The sequence below is a fragment of the Nematolebias whitei genome, chromosome 3, assembly GCF_014905685.2.
Source record: "Nematolebias whitei isolate Nwh7 chromosome 3, NemWhi1, whole genome shotgun sequence".
Lineage (NCBI taxonomy): Eukaryota > Metazoa > Chordata > Actinopteri > Cyprinodontiformes > Rivulidae > Nematolebias > Nematolebias whitei.
The window spans coordinates 23,828,218-23,851,758 of record NC_056500.1 but is presented as its reverse complement, the minus strand read 5'-3'; the positions used below and the strand labels follow the sequence as shown (position 1 = coordinate 23,851,758).

The window sequence follows — 23,541 nt, the reverse complement described above, 5'->3', positions numbered from 1 at the left end:
GTGTCCAGCATGGGCGGTCGGGGTTGGCGGGGGGGGGGAGGGGGGAGGGACGGGAATAAAATCCACCTCTGCAACTCGAGGATTAATCTGTCAGAGGTATTAATGCAGCCTTGAAACGCTTTAACCAAGTCTGCAAACAAAAGATCACACATTTACACATTTCTTTTGTATCGTCTAGTTAAAATCCACTGCAATTACACGGTATCCTTATTATATGGACATCCTTTCTGCTCCACCTGCTCCTCTGGCGCCACAGGCAGAATCAGATGAGCAATGCGGCTCCATAATCCACCAAACTTATCAGCATCCATTTCATTGTAGGCAGAAGTGCTTTTAGAGCCCACCTGCTTTTTCTCAACATAGTCACGAACCAGTTCTTCCACCTTCCCCAGACTCAGCTCCTCCTCGATGCTCTCTTGAGGCAGCAGCACAGTAAACAACAGGAACACCTGCTTGTACGCAGCCGTTTCATGGTCACAGTAGCGATAGAAAATGAGGGTGGAACCCGGAGGCAGCTCTTCAAAGCGATGAATGACCGCCACTGGTTCATCTCCGTCAAAGGCTGCTCTCAGCTGATTGTCGATGTCCAGCTTTACCGCGTTACTGTCCTGGCCGGCTTTGCTCGCTCCGTCCAGGTGGAGGACAGAGGCGTTGAGGGCCAGCGAGTAGGTGGAGGCCAAGCCGCGAGCCAAGCAGTCCATTGTCCTCTCCGCCCCAAGGCCTGCGGTAAGGATCAGACTGACCGCCTCTGTTGGGTGGGCTTTGTCAAGGTGTTTCCGCAGGTGGATGCTGCTCCTCCTCCATAACTCAGGTCTCTGACGGGGGAATTGAGTTTTAAGAAGGGACAAGTGATAAGAAAACGTTTCCGTCTTCACTCCCCTGGATTGATGTTCTCCTCCATCTGCAGATCTTTGGAGCCCAGGGAGGATCTTGTATGCGAGCAAGGTGGCAGAGCTGAGCAGCAGCAGGAAAACCAACCGCCACAAGAACCACGTAAATCCTGCAAGGACCACAAAAATAATAAAATAAAAATCACGACAGGAAAGAATGCCAAGCTTTGAGTTTAAAGATCTGACAACAAGTTACCTCGACAAGAATTACCAGAGTTGCTCTTGGTCCCTGCAGTCTTATTTGATGCTTCTAAAAGAGAAAATCATTGTCCAATATGTTGCAATGTCTTTTTTATTTTATTTATTTAGCTGTTTTACCTTGCTTTTTAAGATGAACAGTGTTTGTATGTATTGGAATGTTGTTCACGCGCTGTCTCAAGGGAAACACCTTCTCCGAAGGCAGATGTGCACTTTGGACAAAGTGGTTGACTTTGGTTATATCTAAAGACAAAGTTCAGTTTGTTAATGCAATGTGTTTGTGTCCTTTCAACAGGTGCTCTGCGACATTTTCTTCACAATAAGAATAAAAAAGAAAGGTCTGTGGTTCAACCAGTACCTTTGCTTGTAGCTTTGGCCTCCATCTTCTTCCTGTACTCATATGTGCTGATGATGGGCTCATTGTGAGATTTTTCCATTTTCTCCAGTGGTTTCATTTGCAGGGTAGACTTGGTGGGGGATGAAGGTTGTTTTATTGCTGCTTTAAAACAAAGGGTCAGTTTAGGGTCAACTATGTGTAATACCTTAACTGTACATGCAGACTGAGGTCTTTGATTAATAAAAGACGTTTGCTCTCCTCTTCCTCAAAGCAGAATGAATCTACCTGGCAGGGGTTTCATCCCTTTTAAATCCTCGTTTGGAGGATGAGTCATGCGGCAGCGCTGACCGAGGACGACGCGAGGGGACAAATTCACATCTTTGAAGGTGTCTGTTTTAGACAACAACAAAATCATAACTCAGTTATAACCGTTTTTGCAATAATACATTTGATGACAAGGTCAAAGGAATTTAACGCTCTAGATAAGATAAAGATAAGAAGTCCTTAATACAACTACATATACATGGCTATTTAAATCATTGGATATATTTAAATAAAACTAAAGTTGTATCTTTGGTAGTAATAAAATAAAGAAGTGAAATTCGTGCAAAGCCTGCTTCTGCTTTGCACTTTTTTTTAACACAGCGTTGGAATTGTTTTGTTTGCAACTTTAGCTCTTACTGTGAAACAACCAACAGACATTTGTCAAACATAAAATACTTTATAATCCCACTTTCAGTCTTTCTCTTACTGAGCAAGAGTCCTAACATTTGTTGGTTCTGTTTATTATAATGTCTGAAATTCCACAGATAAACCATTGATTTAATCAACAAAAGAACCATTTTCAACTCCAACCTTTGCATATTTTTGGAAGACTGGTCTCAGATGATGAATCTTCTTCTGCATCCATTTCCTCATCCTCGTTTTTCTCGATTTCTTTGGCTGATTCCTCAACATCCATCTCATTTTCATCAACGCTGTCACTGACGGCATCTCCGTAGTCAAAACGGTGCTTCTTGCTCAGAGACTCTGACAAGTAAAAAAAAAAAAAAAAAATAACAGTTAAAGAGTGAGACTATGGATTATCTTGGTTGTAGTATATGAAGAAATACTGTTAACTAGAGCAGCCAACCTTCATCGTCCCAGCCGTTCTCCTCATGTCTGATGCCTTTAACTGAAGGCTGGGCTTCTGACGGCCTTCTGGTCCGTTTCAGAGGACCTCTGGGGGTTGGCTCAACACCCAGTGCTGTATAAAAAAATACAAGTTTAACATTGTAGCTAACACACAGCTATGAAATGTCAAAGTATACCCTCAACAAGCCCATATATATAGGGATTCTGTGTTATCAGGCATCAAGATATTAACAGCAAGTCATCAGAGCCGTCCACATCCCAAACATGCTTACTCAAGCTTACTAAGCATGTTTGGGAAGTGGACGGCTCTGATGACTTGCTGTTAACATCTTGATGCCTGATAACACAGAACCCCTATATATATATGGGCTTGTTGAGTGTATACTTTGACATTTCAGAGTTGTACAGTGTTAAACTTGTCATCTACTAGAACACTTTCAGTTAGTTCATAAATTGCTCTTTTTGATTTTAACAGCAGGTACCAGTTGCTGCATATCACCAAGTTCTGTCACCAGCAGGTATTTTTAAATAATCTGCAAACTTTGTTGAAAACTTTGTAACAGCTGTTTTCAAGCCTAATGTAGCAGTAACCAATAACAAAAAGTCACAAATGGTGATTTTGTTGGATATGGATTGGAATACATCTCATTCTTGAAGAATGCAAAGTACTGCTACATTTTTTGACAACATATGGTCATATGCTTTCAGATGCTATAGACAAAACAAAACAAATGTTTATGTTCTCTGTACACATTCTCACAACCTTAGGCCAACTATACACTGCTCCACCTGGGAGTGGATGGGTTAAATGCAGAGCCAATTTCACCATTGTATGGGACTATACAATGATGACAACACATAACATTATAATAATAATAATTATTATTATTTTGTGCAAATGCTATACAGTAGTCCCTCGCTACTTAGCGGTTCATTTATCGCTTTTGATTCCCCAGGAAAGCCTTTTAAATTCTAAACTGTGGAGCTTCAAGCTTTAAACTATGAGATCAAAACTACGCCACTGAACCAAACAGAAAGTTAGGAATAAATCAAAAATACTCTCAAAATCTAAAAACCTCAGATTTTTTTTCCTTTCAAACATGACATTCAAACACATTTTAAGCCAAACTGAGCTCTCAGACAAACGTTGGTTCACTCTATGAACAAAACACCCAGACACAAACTGAGCAGTTTTGTGTCTGAAGTTCGGTGGAGCGAGGGATGTTCGGACCTCTGCACTGGAGAAACTCAACAGCTTCACCTCAAACACATGGTTCATCACAGGCGAAGCAGCTCTTCAGGACAAGACACAGCTGTGCACCTACATCTCAAGGACAAGTGACACACTTTTAAGGACAAAAATGTTAACATTTTGAACAAAGAAGACAGATGTTCATTTACTATCAACGTCAAATGAGAAAGACTCATTTTAAACTGAGAAGGCCTCTGATTTCCACAACACAACAAAGCACTGGCTTGACACTCTGTCACTGACTCATTTTTGAAGAAAGAAGCAGAGGAATGGGATTAATCTACATGGGAATTTAGCTTGCATATATCTAAGAGTATCTCATGCAGTTTAAAGGTTGGAAATCTGTACTCTTCAGTTTTGATTTGAGAATGTTCCCTGAAAAATGTGAAACATCTTCAGCCACAGAATAGATGTGCTGTCCCTTTGTTTAGTTAAGTTCTTAGAAATCACCATATCCTGGATGACTGAGAATCTTCACAACAGTAAAGTGTTATCAAGGTATAATGCATGATTCATATTAACTGTTATTTTTACATTAGAACAGGGCTATTCAACAAAACTGCTCAGGGGGCCAGTTTCTGAAAGCCAGCAGCTCGGGGGCAGGACCTCCAGCGATTAAGTCATTACGTAATAAACCAAGTATTGCAATGATGTTACCTTTTAAATTTGTTTGTTTCATTGCATTGAATGAATCATAAATGCAACACCCCCTCCCATACACACAAACATTTTTTTTATGAGCTCACTGGTGGGCCAGACTGAAGCCCAGCTCACAGGCCGCCAGTTGAATAGCCCTGCATTAGAAGTTATTCACACCATTTACCTATTTAAACATCTGCACTCACACACACACAGACACACACACACACACAATAAAATAGCGCAGTGAGTCCACAAGACCCCTGTATGTTACTACACAATGTCATCTTTGATCATTCAATGTTTGCAAAATTTACATCGTCTGACCCTCAAATAAAGTACCGAATTGAATTTATTACAGTATAAATTAAAGTATACAAATATTCAAAATAAGGCAATTAAATTCATGACAAACACAAACAGTATCAACAACCAACAGACATTTTATTTTAAGACCACTGTTTATATTTTGTCTGGAAGAACCCTTGTAGAAGTCTTGTTTTAACAATTAAATCTGGAGATCTTTTCCAGACCCCGCCAATTAGTGTTTCTGACCCCAAACTTTGAGAAAAGGGACCTAAACCTTCTTTCAAGATGTTCAAACAGTTGGTTTCTTGATGCTAAAAAAATATGTTGTGAGATTCACCTTTATTGTCCTAGTGGGGCTACCATAGCGGGTTGCTAAGGAGCGCGAGCAGAAACCGCGCTGGTGGTGGGCATTAAGAGAAGACAAACACGAGATGTATGCTTCTGCTGTTGTGAAAATAAAAGCAGTTTATGTTTCAGAGATACTGCGTCTTCCTGCCCTTATCATGATAAACCAGTTACTGTTTTTTTCGGCATGTTATGCACAACATTTCATGAGCTATCACTGACTAACTGGCTAAAAGTAATGTGTTTGCCTCTGTGGTTAAATTGTTACGTTGAGGTTGATGCGCGAAAAAAAAAGACAAACTGGACCTTTTAATTTCCATCCGTTCTCTGATCAAGAACGTGTTACACGTATTAGCATAACAGGTTTGAACAGAAACGCGTTGTTTTTCATTTTTACGCAAGACAACATTACAGTGGAAGCTAAGCTAACTGATGGTCATCACCAACCATCCATTTTGTTTGCTCACCTTTTCCTGACTGCCGCCTCGATCTTGTCACAGGACCAAAAGTCTTGTTTTCAGACATCTTGGAATCCAATAATTATATCAAAACTATCAAAATACGCAGAAAAAACAACTACTCAGCACAGCGTAGTAGCATCTTTGTCACAGACAAATCGCAAGCGACAACTTCCCGCTAATGTGAGGGGACACAGTTCATGACGGGACAGGAATCCAATAGAGTTGATGGGTTTCCGACGGAAACAAACACTCTCATACTGAAGGTTCCGCTGAAAGATCGTATCTATCCACGTAACTCAGAAGAGATAGCAGTAGCTTCATAGTTCACGGAGATGTGATCGGATGTCTGCTTTATAAACTGGTAACAGTAACCTTCATTTTTTTTACCCTCTTTTTCTTTACTAACATAAAGTGTTTGTTTTTAACGAAACTGTGGCGCGCTATTCTTCGCTTAGCTGAATTAGCATCTTAGCGGAAGCTAAACGACTCGCTACCAACCTGGTTTATAGTTAAGACACTTAATAGTCAATAAATATTAGGTAATGTTCAACGTATGATTTATTTGTAATATAATTGATTTGTTTATTTCACTCAAGCCTCGTTTTTAACACTTCTGACAACCTGAACAGTTCAGACTGTGTGTCATATCAGATAAAGTAAAGTTTGCGCTCAGACTTTACGCAATTAAAGTTAGTGAAACGAACGTAGCGATCATTTTCATTATTTCAGCTACGAGCTCACATATAAAATGTTTGGCTATGCTTTATATGTTAGAAAATATGTGGTTCATGTGGCAGGTCAGGTGCTGTAACAACTTTCCGACGTCATCATGAACTTTGAGCTTACAATGACAGCAAATGGAATCGATAAACTTTGCCTTGGGCTAGCTGGAAAAAACATATTTTTTATGTTTTATGTTCTGAAAAATGCAGTGGGTCACTGGGAGTGAAGTGAAACCATCCAAAGACATGGCAGAGGAACAAGAAGGACAGGATATCACCTGTCAGGACACATTTGGTATGATTAAAAGAAAATATTTCACTTCATTTAGGTTGGTGTAGTGACAAAATGTTTACATATGCTTTTTAAATAGATGTTGAAAACAAAAACGTACAGTCGGTGAATGAATCTGAACCTTTGGATCTCTGTTCAATCTATAAAATGTAAATATTTATTGCTTCTGTAAAAAAAAACGTCTTTATCACAATTTGTTTTCTACCCAGATGCACCATCATCACCCACACCTGCAAATGAGGTGCCTATAAACACCAGTGGTGAAGCCACAGCACAAGAGGTCAACGGTGAGGAAGTTAAAACACGACTTTTCTATGGGTCGATCGGGAAAATAATCTTTGACATGACAGAGAATAAGACTTAGATGGCACTTAATAGTTTAGTTTGTTTGCAGATGCTTTTTTAGCTGAAGGTGATCATTTACCGGACAAAGTCAACAAAAACAGTGACCCAGCTGAAGGTGCCCCAGCTGAAGGTGCCCCAGCTGAAGGTGACCCAGCTGAAGGTGAAAGTCGTGACGTTTGCAAAGGAGATTCTACAAAAATCGAAAGTACAGCTGAGACGATCCCTGAAAAGCATTCCTGTCCAAGTGGTTCAACAGGTTCTTATTTCTTTCTGTACTCCTAATTTTGAAGTTATTTTTCAAACTGAAAAAGCCAGTGGCATTTATTAAAAGTTAATGCTTGCTTTATGCAAATTAGTTTTGAAAATAATGTTTTTTTTTTAATTTGATCAGTAATGTAGATGAGTTCTTATAAAACAACTATAAATCCTTGGCTGTTTTGAAATTTAGACTGCTATTATTTATTTAGGAGAAAACCCCTCTGGGACTGAGGCAGATCCTAAAGCAGCAACCTTACCAACACTAGCCAGTGGAGAGGAGGAGGAAGTAGATGGTCCTAAAGTTGGGATAAGTGAAAACTCACCAGCCATTAAAGATACAAACAATGAAGCTGAAGAAGGCGAGTCTTATCCCTCTGAAGACTCACAGACTGCTGAACTTTTGGATCCAGGTAATCTGGGTGTTCTGCACAAACAACATAAAGTCATCGCATAGCTGTACACATGGCTTAAAATGTCTGATTCAATTCTTCTGTTTTGATTTCCTCTTCAGATGAGTCGAATGCCTCAGCTTCAGAGGAAGAAACGAAGGCGCCAGTTGTAAAAAAGTTAGATGGTCAAACAAGCTGTGTTGAAACTATTGGCCCCACCATCACTGAGGCTTCTGAATCAGCGTTTTCAGAAGCTGATGGAACTCACGGAGGTGGTAGTATAATTTATTTCGTTTTATTTTTTGCTATTTTGATTTCTAAATGAAATTACTGGTCAATTACTGCTTTATTAAAACTGTTATTGTGTGTTATTGCATGATACATGATAAAAAAAAATTATTAGATAAAGTAGCCTTTTATATTTATGAGACTCATTTTCTTTACAGGAAGCAAAAGAGTCCTGGTGGTAGTGGGCATAGTGGTACTCATCGCTATCCTGGTGCAGCATCTCCTTCAACCAGAATCTGTACCTCCGAAAAATGAGTTGCAGCCAATAGACCTCTTCCTGGAGCAGATGGAAAAAGTAAAGACTCAGTATCCCAGTCAGCGTGCCGAGCTCTGGAAAAGGAGCAGACTTCACCTGAAGAGGCACCTCCAGACTTCCCATCCCACAGAGCCAGTGAGTCTGATCCTGACTGCAGGCCTTGGAGCAGAGAGGACGCTGAACTGCCTCTCTCAGAGTCTGGCCTTCGCCTTTTCTTCTGCCCTCAGCACTTCTGTCCTCCACATCGACGGAGCCAGCAAAGCCAGACAAGACAGTGACCAAGTCAAGCTGGACATTGACAGCAAGCTGCAACGAGCCTTTGAGGGCAACGCAACTGTCGCAGTCATTCATCGCTTTGAAGAGCTGCCTCCAGGGTCCACGCTCATCTTTTATCGCTACTGTGACCATGAGAATGCTGCATACAAGAAGACTTTTCTGATCTTTACAGTGCTGCTGGGCGAGGAGGAGGGGATTCCTGCGGATATCGGCTTGAGTGCGGTCGAGGAGATGGTAGACGACCACCTTCAGAGAAAGTTTCTCTCTCGTGGCCATCCTGTATCTTTTGACAGGATGGATCTTGATAAATATGGTGGACTGTGGAGCCGCATTTCTCACCTTATCCTGCCTGTAGCAGCAGAAGAAGGAAAAGAACGTGAAGGATGTTAGAGGACAGAGACACTCTTATATAAGCTGAAAATCCACGCACTAAATTATCACTTTTTAGTGAGGGACGCTGATAATTCTGTGGATTTTAGCAGTTTTTAAGAACCAAAGTTTTCCCACAAGCATTCTAATGACAATGCAGATGAACACAACAACATTAAATAAGATCCAATTTGCAGTTGGATATTTGTGAAAAAAAGTTTATTAATTTCTGATGGAAAAAACAGATTTGATGAAAATGCACTTTACTTTTTTAGTCTTTTAAATGCAATAAGTGGACTTCAAAAAGAAAGAGGCAAATTGAAGCTTTTTATTCTGACTTTTTTAACTTTTCTGGTGAGGTGCTTCATTTTAAAGTTGAACTTTTTTTATGAGTTTTACTCAACCAATAATTTTCAGAGCTGTTTTGAGCACAAAAACGATAGAAACAGAGTAAAACGTAATTTTAAAATAATTATTGTCTTAATAAAAATCAATCCCTGAATCATAAGTAACAGGAGCGTCTCATGGTCTCATGTAAATTGTGATGCTCTGCAGTTTATGTAGGACATTTAGCGCAGGGTAGCTAGCTGTTTCTGTTTATGTAGGAAATTTGACAAGTTTAAAAGACCCCTCACTTTGTCTCTGTCTTATTTCCAGTTTTATACTGGGAAACTTTGTATATTTTACAATAAACCATGAAAATGACATCTTGCGAGGTCTCATGTTCAGAGAACGTGTTGAACGTCTCGCGTATCAAGTTTTAACTCGGTAGCATATTTAAAATTGATTTATAGCTTCTTTTGTCTCCAACTCCAAAAGTTAATCAGCTGTATATGTACATGAGTATTTTGCTAACAGAGTTGACTATAGTTGATGGCAAAGTTAAAAACAACTGTGTGATCACAGATTTACAGGTCTCTCTTGTAAACGAGTCCCCGGGGCTCGATGAGACTAACCTGTGTAAATAAAGGTGGAATGAAAAATCAGAGCTCGATGTGTTGAGGTCAGTTGTCTGTGGGAGCCATCTTGAATTGGCTTGACTTCAGTTATAGCTGTAGAGTTAAGAGTTAGATCAGTCAGGTGGTTCATGAGATGCTTTACTTACAGACACACAAACAGCATTTCCCACATTTTTCTTGGTTGTGACTCGTGGGAATGACCTTTTGGTTTCGTTTGTAAATTTTGGCCTCTGCAAACGAATCAAAAACAAATATCCATCCTTGTGGGAATGCACGACTCGTTCTATTTTAAAATGTTATAAACAGAGGTTTTCCAAACTGAACAAAGTTGGAATTGCACAACTAAACATGTCATCTCAAGCAAATTGTTCCATGGGAATAAGTTTGGTTTGGATAAAGTCTTTTTTAACCCTCACATTTAAAAGTTACCAGGACCGCGTTCCTCCACCTGCGTAATATCACTAAAACACCTTGCCCCCCCCCCCCCCCCTAAAAAAGGGTTTGTAAGATCAATTATCCAGGTAGATGACAACAAAAAAGGTTAAATCATCATCTGGACCAGTTTCTTTAAGTCCAGAGGACTTAGTCAGTCTGCCAACCAAAACAGGACAGATCTGGTTCCAACAGAACCTCAAACAGGAGGTTGGCTTGAAACACAGCAGTGAAGGCTACCTGTGGGACAGATCTGACTGACGAAGTCCTCCGGATGGGGGACGAAACTTTCTCACTGAAAGAAACTGGTCCAGATGACACGATTTAACCTTTTTTGTTGATCTTGTCCAAAAATAATGCAGAAAAACTGCTCCATGCTATCACGTCTAGACTGAACTATTACAATGGTTTATTATCTGGGTGTCCAGATACTCATTTAAAACGTCTTCAGTTGATGCAAAATGCTGCTGCCAGAGTCTTAACTGGAGTTAGTGGGAGAGATCATCTCTCTCCAATTTTAGTTTCTCTCCATTGGCTCCCTGCCAAGTCCAGAACTGAATTCAAATACTTACTTCTAGCCTACAAAGCTCTCAACAACCTAGCTCCATCTTATATTCAAGATATTATTGTTCCATATTTTCCTAACAGAGCACTTCACTCAGACTGCAGGTTTACTTGTGGTTCCTAGAGGTTCTAAAAGCAGAATGGGGGCAGATCTTTCAGTTTCCAGGCTCCTCTCTTGTGGAACCAACTTCTGAAGAAGCATTTTGTTTATCAGTCAGTGTAATAAAACATGATGTTATCGGTGAACCTGTAGATAAATCAAAGATGCCATGAAGTTCAGGTTTAGGTTCTGACCAGTACATCCTCTCTGATTGAGTGTACGAGTGACACGTAAATGCTGCCGTGGCACAATGGATGTGAATAATATAAACGCTTTGTGAAAATCTGTGAAGGAGGAATTATTTTTGGATTCTGATGCCGTTGGGCTGATTTACAGTTTCTGCACCTCTTCAATAAACCCTGATCTTTGCTGTCATGAAGAGATTCAGTCAGTGTCATGTTGTTTTGGCTACAACACTTGCAGTTTCTGTCCGTCAAGCTGACACCCTGACTACTTTTAAGACTGGGTTTAAGTCTTTCCTTTTTGATAAATCCTATAGTTAGGGTCAGCTTGGGTTTCCTGAGCCATCTGTTAGTTATGCTGCTATAGACTTAGACTGCTGGAGGACAAATTGACCTCATTTCCTCCCTCTGCTGCTGTCTTTACTTACCCTACCTGTTTGTATTTGTAATTAAAAATATATATTTATTACTTTATTTTACCAGGAAGAAATCCATTGAGATCATCAATCTCTTTTACAAGGATGTCCTGGCTGTAATTGTTTCTATCCTTAACAAGTTTTGGCATCTTTCCTCCAATAGAAAGTACACCTGGACCTGTCATTCTGTGTTTATTGCTCCTTCCTGTTCTCAAACCCAGCCAGTCGAAGCAGATGCCGGCTCGTCCTGAGCCTCATTCTGCTGGAGGTTTCTTCCTGTTAAGGGGAGTTTTTCCTTTCCACTGTTGTCGACGTGCTTGTTCAGAATGAGAGAATGGGAACTGTAAGGTTGTGGCAGGGGAGAGCATGACGTCATCACATAATAATGTGCAGGATGACTGTTGTGGCGAAGAAGGAAAAAAGTAAAGTCAAAGACCAAATGTTGGAAGTTGAGGAAAGAAGAATGTTGTGAGGAGTTCAAAGAAGGAGCTGTTGTAGCAGTGAGCACCACATGTGCCATCTTTGCTTTGAGGATGCTGATGGAGAAGTACAGAGAGGGTCAGAAATAACTCCATTGTGTCTTTGTGGATTTAGAACAAGCATGTGACAGAGTGCAGAGAGAGGAGGTGGTATTGCATAAGGAAATCTGGAGTGGCAGAGAAGTATGTTAGACTGGTACAGGACATGTGTGAGGACAGCAGGACAGTGGTGAGATGTGCTGTAGGAGTGACCGATAGCTTCAAGGTGGAGGTGGGAGTGCATCAAGGATCAGCTCTAAGCCCCTTCATGTTTGCTCTGGTGATGGACCGACGAACAGATGAGGTCAGGCAGGAATCCCCATGGACTGTGATGTTTGCAGATGATATTATGATCTGTGTTGAGAACAGGAAGCAGGTGGAAGAGAACTTGGAGAGAGGGAGGTAAGCAGTTGATAGAAGAGGAATGAAAGTTGCTGCAGCATGAAGTTTTTGTTAATAGAGCTGTTTTCTCTCAGCAAAAAGGTTGCTGGATGAAATCCTGACCAAGGGGCCTTTCTGGGTGGAGTTTGCATGATCTCTCCGTGCATGCGTGGGTTTCCTCCCGCAGACCAAAAACATGCATGTTAGGCTGGCTGGTAACTCTAAATTGTCCCTAGGTGTGAGTGAGAGAGTGATTTGTTTTTTGTCTCTATGTGTCCCTTGGACTGGAGACCTGTCCAGGGTGTCCCCCACCTCTCACTGCAGGATATGGGCACCAGTGACCTGAAAAGGAAGAAGTGGGTAAAGATAATGGATGGATGGATGGATAGATGGAATGTAAGTCAGCTGTAAGACAGAGTACATGTGTGTGAATGAGACAGGTGGAACAGTGAGGCTACAAGGAGCAGAGGTCACAAAGGTGCAGGACTTCAAGTACTTGGGGTCAGTGGTGTAGTCTACGTGATACTTTGGTATACGGAGTATACCCACTAGAAAAGCTTAAGAATTTCAGTATACCCACTTAAAAGTGCCCAATGACACGACATATCATTAGGCATGTGTCATCGATACATTAAACGACAGTTAAACGCTTCCGTAACAATCTGTCTGTATGCAGCGCTTTGCTTTGATACTGTTTTATAAATTCTATAATGTTTTTAATACAAAGCCAACGGTTGTACAAAGTTTGTTCATTTATTCAAATATAAGAGAAATTTGGAAATGCTCAATATGCTTAAAATCAAAATAAATTGACGATTGCATTGTAGTAACCAGTGTACTTTGCTAGACTACATCACTGCTTGGGATCCACTGTCCAGGAAAATGTGTAGTGTGGTAAAGAGGTGGAAAAAGAGAGTCCAGGCAGGATGGAGTGGATGGAGAAAAGTTTCAGGAGAGATTTGCAACAAATGTGTGTTAGCAAAGGTAAAGAAGATGGTTCAAAAAGCCAGTGGTGAGACCATGATGTTGAATGGTTTTGAGAACGTGGGATTGTCCAAAAGGAAGGAGACAGAACTGGAAGTGGCAGAGCTCAAGATGTTGAGGTTGACAAGGACGGATAAGGGATGAGATCATCAGAGGTACAGCAGAGGTTGAACAACTGGGAGATACAGTTAGAGAGGACACGCTGAGATGGTTGGTCACCACAGCTGATCAATCTTAGCCAAAATAAAAATGTTTATAAGCTCAAATAATTTTACAGATGTTGAGTGCTGTAGTTCGGATTCATGCTCAACACATCTTGTGAGATCTCACAATATGCGCCAATGCACATCAAGATAAACTTTAAACCCTGACATGAAAAGGCGGCGGGAGACATGCATTCTGTCACTGCATGCAGTGAGACAGCTGAACACTAGAGGGCAGCAACACGTAGCTCAATATGTCCTGGGGAGAGACTGAAGAACAGCAGAATAATCAAAGGCAAAATGTTGCAATGCTCCTTAAAAATTCACATTTTATTCTAAAATAAAAGCAAATTCTGATGATATATATGTATATGTATAGGCCTGTATATTTATTTATTTATTTGTTCATTCATTCATTTATTTATTTCAAGGTTCAGAGTCAAAGTTTCTTTATTTGTCATGACATTGTGTACACAGGGTCCCAGTTACACCCAACAAAAGTAATGTAAAAGAACAAAAGTAATAAGATCTATTTATCTTATTACTTCAAATTACTTCATATTATCATATTAGTCCAAGATTATTAATTGTCATTCGCATCACATGGCAAAATGAAATAAAAAAGTATAAAAAGAAACAGTAAGGATCTAACAGTACACAAGAATAAACAGTACACAAGGATATATGGTGAAATAAATGGGGGTGTGCAGGAGGGGTGTGTGGTGTCACTCCCCCTCGCCTGTGGGTTCGGTTCCGCCTCCCATCCGGTCTATGCTTCAGATGCCGGAGCTTCTTTCTCAGGGGTGCACCATTTGTTTTAGACTTCATTCATTCAGACTAATATGACACCCCACTTTTAAAGCCTTGTTAATCTGATGATATAGTTAATGCACTTTTGCAACTTTTTAAAAACTAAATATGTTTTCTTCCATCTAAACTGGTGTCAGGGAGTCCCAGCTGTTTTGTACCCTTGCAGCACTTTAATTTTATTTGTTTAATTATTATTATTATTTAGCTTTGTGCCGGTGGGAACATGTTGAAAGTGTGCGTGCTTTTAGTGATGTGCTGCGCGCTCTCCTCTGCTGCGCCGCAGCTGCAGGATCCAGAGCCGAGCTCTGAAATGAGAACAAACGCAGAGCAAAATGAGGGTCTGCAGGAGGAGGAGGAGAAAGATCAGGAGAACATCATCTCTAAGGTAGGTTATTGTTTATAAATGTTTTTACTTTAATGTGTGCGTAAAATGTATATTGCGCTGGTGGAGAGAGAAAAAACATCCATCCTCTTCTCTTTGTAGCTGCTTGGTGATTATGACAAAGTGAAAGCCCTGTCGGAAGGCTCTGACTGTCGGTGTAAATGTGTTGTCAGACCCCTGAGCAGGAGCCCCACGGAGCAGGACTCCTACAGCGTGGAAACCATCTCCTCCGGACCCGACTGCAAGTGCGCATGCGTCGCTCCTCGGTCGGCGGTCAACCCCTGCGAGGGAGAGTTCAGGCTGCACAAGCTCAGGGAGGCTGGAAAAGAAAATGTCAAGGTGAATAGATCTGGATCACCTGAGACATGGATCCACCCTGTGATGAAATCATCTGGCAACAGAGACCAGCTTGTTTTACACCTCTTGGATGGGTTAACTCATTTGATTATTGCAGCTGTCCACCATCCTGGAGCTGCTGGAGGGTTCCTTCTATGGAATGGATCTTCTCAAGCTGCACTCCCTGACCAGTAAACTCCTGAAGCGTGTGGATCGCATTGAAAAGGTACCCATCAACCAGCAGTGGCTCAGTGAACTGCTGTAGAAGACCCTTCTTTAGGACAGGATTTGGACTTTGGCATGGAGGGTGTGGCTTGGATTTCAATCAGTGAAAATCACATCAGCAACATCTTTTTATAGTTTGTTAAATTATAAAGGAAAGGCACAAAAATGTGAAAATTTCCATGTAAGATAATCCAAGGTAAGAAGAGCACAACGATCACAGTTTGTCCTTTAGAGCTTTACCAATCATCATCCAAATTATATAAAAGTGGAATAAAAATAATAATGAATAATTATTACAATAAAAGAGTTTGAATGAAGACAACACATCTGCTGACTTCCTTGCATCCTTAGATAGATAACTTTACCAATTGGCATTTATAATGTATCTGAATGTTTCTGTTCAGCGCCCTGAGCCGACTTCTGCTGTGATTTGGTGCTATATAAATAAACTGAATTGAATCAGGAGGGAATCTTTGGTTGATTTAATGTCAAACAGTCAGAGCAGGATGTATCCTTATCAACCATGATTGTCACATCACATTGCTGATATCATGAAAACTGTGATAAATTGTCTGTTAGAGTATCTTCCACTGCACCTTCCAATGTAGAAAATTACTGTATTTTTCGGACTATAAGGCACAATATCAATGAACGGGTCTGTTTTCACACATAAGGTGCACTGGATTATAAGACGCATTAAGCGAAACAAAGCAGTCAGATAAGTCAAACTGTATTAAACTCGTTCACATTTTATTATTGCACTTGTTTGCAATCAGAGCCAGTTTTCTTCAAAACCTGCAACCTTTCCTGTTCATGTCCTCATTTGTCTTCATCTTGATACAGGCGGTGTTTTTGAACCACTCTGTGGAGGAAGTGATGCCTCAGGAGAGTCCTCCCATCCAGGCAGAAGTAACGGAAAGTCCACTTACTTCTCTTCCTCGTCAGCATCAAGACAAGAGGAGACTCGAGGAGGTTGGCAGGGCAGCAGATGATCAAAATCCAGAAGTAAGAACGCCAATATCACATCATTAATACAATTATGTTGTCCCGAGGGCACAATGTGCGGTTAACTATTAGAAACGAGTGGTGGAAGGTAATGTAATGACATAAGAAGTAGGTGCGACATGATCAAGAATCACTTTGGATATTAATCAGAAATAATATGTTCTATTTCCAAGCTTCAGCAATATGTTGCTTTTACCGATTAAAACAATTCTTACAAAAATGACGTATTAATCAGTATTAGCAATGGTTCAGTCTAGTTTATTCTGATTGCAGAATGATATATTGTGGCCTCAAAGAACTCTCATTTCACTGTCATTAACAGAAGCATGAGGAGAAGCTCACTGGGGACAATCCACCTGTCCTACAGGCAGAGGTTTCTGTTCAGGCCACTGAGGTCAGACCCCGGGCGACTCTCAAAAGCAAGGCAAACAAAGAGGATTCCCAGTTGCCAAAGACTGGAGATAATGGAATGATCATCAGAGGGATGACTTTTTACAAGTCTAAGCCTGATCCCATGGTAGCAGATGATGAACAGCCTGGAGACAACTGTAAGTCTAAAAACTGTTTTGTTTTAGTTTCTTCACGGCATCCAGACTTCAGAGAATTTCCCCTGCTTTGGTTCTAGTGTTTGAATACGATGGATTCAGCGGTGAGGGTCCAGTCAACCTCTTCATTGAGGAGAATCTTCTTCAACATGTGCCTCGGTCCAGGACGAGAGTGGGCCTGAGATCATTTCATCTGAGGACAACTGGTTCTGTGCAAAGTTACAAGAAAAGCAGCCAATCAAAACTACCAAAGGAGCCTGAACTAATCTTGGAGACTCACAATGAGAACATAAGTGACGGTGAAACTAAATCATCAGACGTGTCTGCAGACACATCTGTTAGGGGAAGTGTCACTGTTGGACCAACCAGTGCAGTACACATAAAAACAATGCCTCAAACTAGTCAAAGTGTTGGTGCTGGAAGAGTCACCAGGTGGCCAGTTCCCATGACAGCAGAACCAGCAGATGCTTCTCCAAGTGTTTCTCCCAAGGAAACAACCCAACCTTCCCATAACATCAGAGTAACAGAGGAATATTTGCTCCTCAATGGGATGGAAACCTCTAGCCTTAAGCTAAAAGATGACAGTACAGCAGCTAATCCAAACACTATTCCACTAAACCCAACAACAGACGCTTCTCCAACCAGCCGTCCACCCTCAGCTCCAGTACGGCCAACATTTATTACAAATGCCACGACACCACAGGATGAAACCAATCCCACCCATGCTTCAAGCTCAGCTTTACCCAGAGTCACCAGTATACCTGCTCTCACATCTACTTCAGCAGAAGCTGCAACAAATACCAAACAGGTTGCTCAGGTCAAACACAAATACAGAGTTAGTTGGGAAGAAGAAAAAGTGGAGGATGAACTCCTAAATATGAGCGAGCCGATGCAAAGGCAGGAGGAATCAACCTCAGGAAAACCTGGTAAATATATAAATATATAGTACACTGTATATGTACAGTGGTGCTTGAAAGTTTGTGAAGCCTTTATCATTTTCTATATTCCAACATAAATATGACCTAAAACATCATCAGATTTTCACACAAGTCCTAAAAATAGATAAAGAGAACTCAGTTAAACGAGACAAAAATATTATACTTGGTCATTTATTTATTGAGGAAAATGGTCCAATATTACATATTTGTGAGTGGTAAAAGTATGTGAACCTTTTCTTTCAGTATCTGATGTGACACCCCCCCCTCCCCCGTGCAGTAATAACTGACACAAAATATTTCCAGTAACTTGATCAGTCCTGCTCACCAGCTTGGAGGAACTTTAGTCCATTCTTCTGTACAGAACAACTTCAACTCTGGATGTTGGTGGTTTCTTCACATTAACTGCTGCTTCAGGTCCTTTCACAACATCTGGATTGGATTAAGGTCAGGACTTTGACTTGGCCATTCCAAAACATGAACTTTATTCTTCTTGAACCATTCTTTGGTAGAACCACTTGTGTGTTTAGAGTCATTGTGTCGCTGCATGATCTACCTTCTCTTGAGATTCAGTTCATGGACAGATGTTCTGACATTTTCCTTTAGAATTCTCTGATATAATTTAGAATTCATTGTTCCATCAGTGATGACAAGCAGTCCTAGCCCAGATGCAGCAGAACAGGCCAAAACCATGATAATACCACCACCATGTTTCACAGATGGGATAAGGTTCTTATGCAGGAATGCAGAGTTTTCCTTTCTCCAAACATAATTATTTTCATTTAAACCAAAAAGTTTTATTTTGGTCTCATCCGTCCACAAAACATTCTTCCACTAAACTTCTGGCTTGTCCACATGATCTTCAGCAAACTGCAGACGAGCAGCAATGTTCTTTTTGGAGAGCAGTGGCTTCTCCTTCAACCCTGCCATGAACACCATTGTTGTTCAGAGTTCTCCTGATGGTGGACTCATGAACATTAACATCAGTCAATGTGAGAGAGACCTTCAGTTGTTAGAAGTTACCCTGGGCTTCTTTGTGACCTCGCCGACTATTACAAACCTTGTTCTTGGAGTGATCTTTGTTGGTCGACCACTCCTGGGGAGGGTAATGGTCTTGAATTTCTTTCATTTGTACACATCAGTCTGACTGTGGATTGGTGGAGTCCAAACTCTTTACAGATGGTTTTGTAACATTTTCCAGTCTGATGAGCATCAACAACTCTTTTTCTAAAGTCCTCAGATGTTCCTGCCATGATCCACTTCCACAAACATGTTGTGAAGAGCAGACTTTGATAGATCCTGTTCTTTAAATCAGACAGGGTGTTCCCTCACACCTGATCATCATCACATGACTGAAAACACCTGACTCTAAATTCACCTTCAAATTAACTGCTAATACTGGAGGTGCACATACTTTTACCACTCACAAATATGTAATATTGGATCATTTTCCTCAATAAATCAATGACCAAGTTTAATATTTTTGTCTCATTTATTTTACTGAGTTCTCTTTATCTACTTTTAGGATTGTGTGAAAATCTGATGATGTTTTGGGTCAAATTTACTGGTATGCAGAAATATAGAAAATTCTAACAGGTTCACAAACTTTCAAGCACCACAGTACCTGCAGCCGTTACAAAGTTTCTTGTGTTCAGGTTTAAAGGACTGGTGTGATTAATGTTTTTTTCTTATAGAGGAAAACAAAATAAACCTGTTCTATAAATTTTTAAACCTATAACATCATATAACGATACTGCAAGTCCCTTGTGGCAACTGCACTCTCATGGGATTGAAGCTGTTTTTTTTAAACAAATCATGTTCATATTTTTATTAGCATCGAACTCTAACTCTATGCCTTTCTGGGATTTTCTCACAGAGGACTGTAAGGACACTTTAGCAAGTATCTCTGAACCAGTAACCCAGAACACCTATGGCGGGATGGAGGGAGCGTGGATGAAGGATCCAAAGTCTGCTGATGACAAAATTTATGTCACCGACTTTTATTACGGGAATAACCTCTTGGAGTTCCGCAGTCTGGAAGTGTTCAAACAAGGTAAACAACTCACAGACTTGTAGTAGACATTTTCATTTTCCTTTCATGTCTCATGATTGTCCAATTTTTAAGGCCGTTTCACCAACTCCTACAAGCTTCCATACAACTGGATTGGTACGGGTCATGTGGTTTATGATGGGGCCTTTTACTACAACCGGGCCTTCTCCCGTGACATCATCAAGTTTGACCTGCGGCACCGTGTCGTAGCCGCCTGGACCATGCTGCACGATGCCCTGTTCGAGGAGTCTTCATCACCGTGGGAATGGCGCAGCCACTCGGACGTTGACCTTGCTGTGGACGAGAGCGGCCTGTGGATCATCTACCCGGCGCTGGACGACGAGGGCTTCCTGCAGGAGGCGGTCATTCTGAGCCGGCTGGACCCCACAGACCTCAGCATGAAGAAGGAGACCACCTGGAGAACCGGGCTCAGACGGAACTATTTTGGGAACTGCTTCATTGTGTGTGGCGTCTTGTATGCTGTTGACAGCTATAATCGAAGGGACGCCAACCTGGAGTACGCCTTCGACACGCACACGAACACGCAAATGAGTCCCAGAATGCCCTTCATCAATAACTACACCTACGTCACACAGATTGACTACAACCCCAAGGAGGGCGTTTTGTATGCATGGGACAATGGACACCAGGTCACATATGACATCAAGTTTGCCTACGTTGAACTTTAGTGAGGACTCAACCTTCCACTAAACTTTAATCGCTTGAATGAATTGTTGATCAGTTCACACATAGCCTTCAGTGCGGAAACGTGAGGCTAACTGTACATTTATAATCCATTATAGTTTAATTTGTACCCGAAAATAATCAATACATCAAGTTGTAAGGTATAGCTGGTTCCGTGAGTATTAAGTGGCCGTTTTGCCGATAACATTTGATTGTGATGCACTGATCGATTGTTTGAGACTGAAGGTCCTCCATTTTGCATGTGTAAAGCCATGCTGCCTGGGAACTCGACAGCAGACTGGTTTGCAACACGTCAACAAGGTGCTACTTAATACGACAGATCCTGTTGGCAGGCCTCAGACTGATGAAGTCCTTTGGATGAAAGACGAAACGCTTCTTCCAAAAAAGAAACTGTCCAGACGACATGATTCAACTTTTTTGTGATGTATACAACGTTTAAATATTCTGTTGCATCAAATATTAAAAGTTTCTGAGCAAGCCTGAGGCTTGATTAAGAGAACATACAACAGTATATCTGTCTTAGGGATAAATCTTGTTTCTGTTTTACATATTCTTTTTCCTGTACATCCTAGCACAGGGGTCTGCAACCCTTACGATCCACAGAGCCATTTTTACACCTTTTACACCTTCATTCATTAAATCAAAATGTCCAGATCTGCAACAACTGTGATTATCAACTGGTGGCCCTTGGGCCACTTTAGGTTTGTTGGAGGGGGCTTTTGTGACCAGTAGGTGAAAGTTAAAAAATATCCAATGATTTTTAACGTTTATTGATATCTTTTACAATTTAAGACAAATGAAAAGACCAGATTCTTGTAAAGAGGCATCAACTTATGGGGAGAGGGGATAGTTAAAAAAACAACAGAACTAGGCAGACCTATGTAATTTATTTTAAATTGTGAAAAAAAAAACCCAAGTAGAAACAAAACAGTGTGTTTAACTCCTTGTACCAGTTCCAGTATTCACACATTTGTAAAATAAATTACAGGAAAACTGCTAAAACTAGTCCTTTTTTTGTTGTAGTTTGTATAATAAGCAACAAAATTCAGTTTTATGTTGGTTTTTGTCAGAGCTTGAAAGAGCCGCAGGTTGCAGACCCCTGTCCGAGCATACGCCAGAGGTCCATTTCATTCAAATGCCTCTCCCCGTCCAGAATCAAGATGTTCTCTGAACATGGAAATAACGCTTGAAAACACAAATGGGAGACTTCATGTTTTTGTTTTGCTCAACACAGGATGTAAAAGTAGCTTTAATTGTGGCTTGAAAGCATTACTGAACTGAAACTCTGGCATTATTGCAGGAAATAATGGGAAAGAAACAAACAAATAGACATAAAAGAAGGAATGTTTAAACCCGTAATTAAGAGCACAGTCTCTAGGTCTAAACTGATCCATTGTGGGAGAGACCATTCAAGAAGACTGGAGCTAGTACTTCAAAATAAAAGTACTGCACTGTCAGACAAAGAGATAAACTCAGGTATACGTAAAGAAAATCCAGTGTTTATTTTAGTTTAAAATACATAAAACAACATTCACCAAGTTTTCACTCATTTTCTGGAGGTGTGTCTAAACGTTTGTCTGGTACATGATTTTCTAACTAATAAAGAACAACAAGGCCTGGCAACAAACAGAAGCTGGTCTACAAAATTTTTACGGACATCTTCAGGACATTATACAAAATTGGCCTTAAAAGAAAATAAGTTACACTTCTGATCCCATCAGTTAACATCAATCACAGGGTAAACACAAATTTAAGGCATTTTTAAACAAAACTTTCTTTTGCTCTGTATTTTTTAGCGATCCTTATTAAAAACAAAATAGTTATAAACTAAACATCACAATTCAGCCAGTGGAAGGAGAAGACCTACAGTAGTGGTTGTATGTCCAACATTAACTCAATTATTTAAGAACTTTCTCTGTTTGATAAAATATGAACTGCTTTATTGGATTTAAAGAAATCTGCACGTCAGTCTAGTAAACAGAGACTCAAATCTATTTACCAACATCTGCAAAGTATTTTCTCTCTTGCCACTATTTATATTTTACTCACATTATGCCACTGAGGTTTCTGTTGACAATTAAAATAAAAAAACTCCCACAAAGAAACAAACAAAAAAAAAAAGGGAGAAAATTTGTGGGAAAAACATCATTTTGACCAAATACAAAAAAAAATAAAAAAAATGCTTTTAACCACAGATATATATTGTTACATAAATAAATATGTAAAGTTTTGCACAGTATACAACGTCATCGTTTCATATAAAACACAGTGCAAAGACCCCAAAAATAGGACTGAAATGATCAATGAAGCGCTGCAAACTGAGCACGTGGAATATTTAAGTTAAAGCCTGACAGCTTTCAGACTACCCGACTTCCTGAGTTCTAAAATGCATTCTTGGGATGCACACAAAATGGCTTAGTTAAATAAAAAGATTACCAGTTTTATTTTTAATTAAAACCATGTTGTGCTTCTAAACATTCATTCATCCATCTAGTTTCGTTACCTGCTTCAACCCATCGCCAGCGAATCATGATATCTACCCTGGTGAAAAACAACTACGGTTCTGCAAAGCACAGTCACGGAAATCACAAACGGATCAAATCTGTGGGATCGCACCAGATTTACAATAATTTTGATGTAAAAATGAGCAGACTGAGGTCAGTTTCCCTTCATGGATTTTGTGGAGGAGGAATTACAAAGAAGGCAGGAATTGGTGACGTTACGAAGACCCCATTAGGACGCCAACGGGAGGCGCAGCCTTGCTCTCAGTCGTGGCGTGCTGGTAAAATGTGTCTGTGTGGTTGACCCGTAACAACGGAGGGATGCTGGAGGATCTGATGTGGAGAATCCTGGTGTCTGTTACCTCACAGTCGATCTGCATCATCACCTCAAACTCTTTGTCCTTAATGATGCTGTCTGTATTGACAAGAAGGAAAGAGAGAAGTTGTTAGCTCTCAGTTCATAAAATAATCTCTACATGCATTTATTGGGGGGGGGGGGGGGGGGGGGGCGGAGGAAGAAAGAAAAAAAAAAAAGGCGACACACACAA

The 23,541-nt window shown here is 40.5% G+C and overlaps 3 protein-coding genes across 4 annotated transcripts in view; 1 reads left to right on the top strand and 2 right to left on the bottom strand.

Annotated features, from left to right (window-relative positions):
* Positions 1–194: 194 nt before the first annotated feature.
* Positions 195–5,751, bottom strand: si:dkeyp-82a1.6 (torsin-1A-interacting protein 1). The gene is made up of 8 exons (XM_037674259.1): positions 5,572–5,751; positions 2,558–2,671; positions 2,281–2,454; positions 1,711–1,815; positions 1,447–1,587; positions 1,209–1,331; positions 1,087–1,140; positions 195–1,000 (listed from the first exon to the last, which is right to left on the bottom strand). Exons 1-8 carry the CDS (start codon positions 5,627–5,629, stop codon positions 195–197), a joined length of 1,575 nt encoding a protein of 524 aa, XP_037530187.1. The 5' UTR covers positions 5,630–5,751.
* Positions 5,752–5,819: 68 nt separating this feature from the next.
* Positions 5,820–20,476, top strand: olfml2ba (olfactomedin-like 2Ba). Its single transcript, XM_037674258.1, has 15 exons — positions 5,820–5,926; positions 6,498–6,582; positions 6,789–6,866; positions 6,974–7,180; positions 7,392–7,592; positions 7,694–7,843; positions 8,018–8,416; positions 14,672–14,694; positions 14,794–15,030; positions 15,146–15,253; positions 16,096–16,257; positions 16,580–16,805; positions 17,462–17,728; positions 19,614–19,790; positions 19,863–20,476. Exons 2-15 carry the CDS (start codon positions 6,534–6,536, stop codon positions 20,474–20,476), a joined length of 2,898 nt encoding a protein of 965 aa, XP_037530186.1. The 5' UTR covers positions 5,820–5,926; positions 6,498–6,533.
* A 2,211-nt stretch (positions 20,477–22,687) lies between these two features.
* The window catches only part of atf6 (activating transcription factor 6), a 46,045-nt gene continuing 45,191 nt past the window's right edge, over positions 22,688–23,541 (bottom strand). For both annotated transcript variants that reach the window (XM_037698130.1, XM_037698131.1), the window contains exon 16: positions 22,688–23,408. In XM_037698130.1, coding sequence (XP_037554058.1) covers positions 23,212–23,408 — 197 coding nt within the window. In that variant the 3' untranslated portion in view covers positions 22,688–23,211. The remainder of the gene's footprint in view (positions 23,409–23,541) is intronic.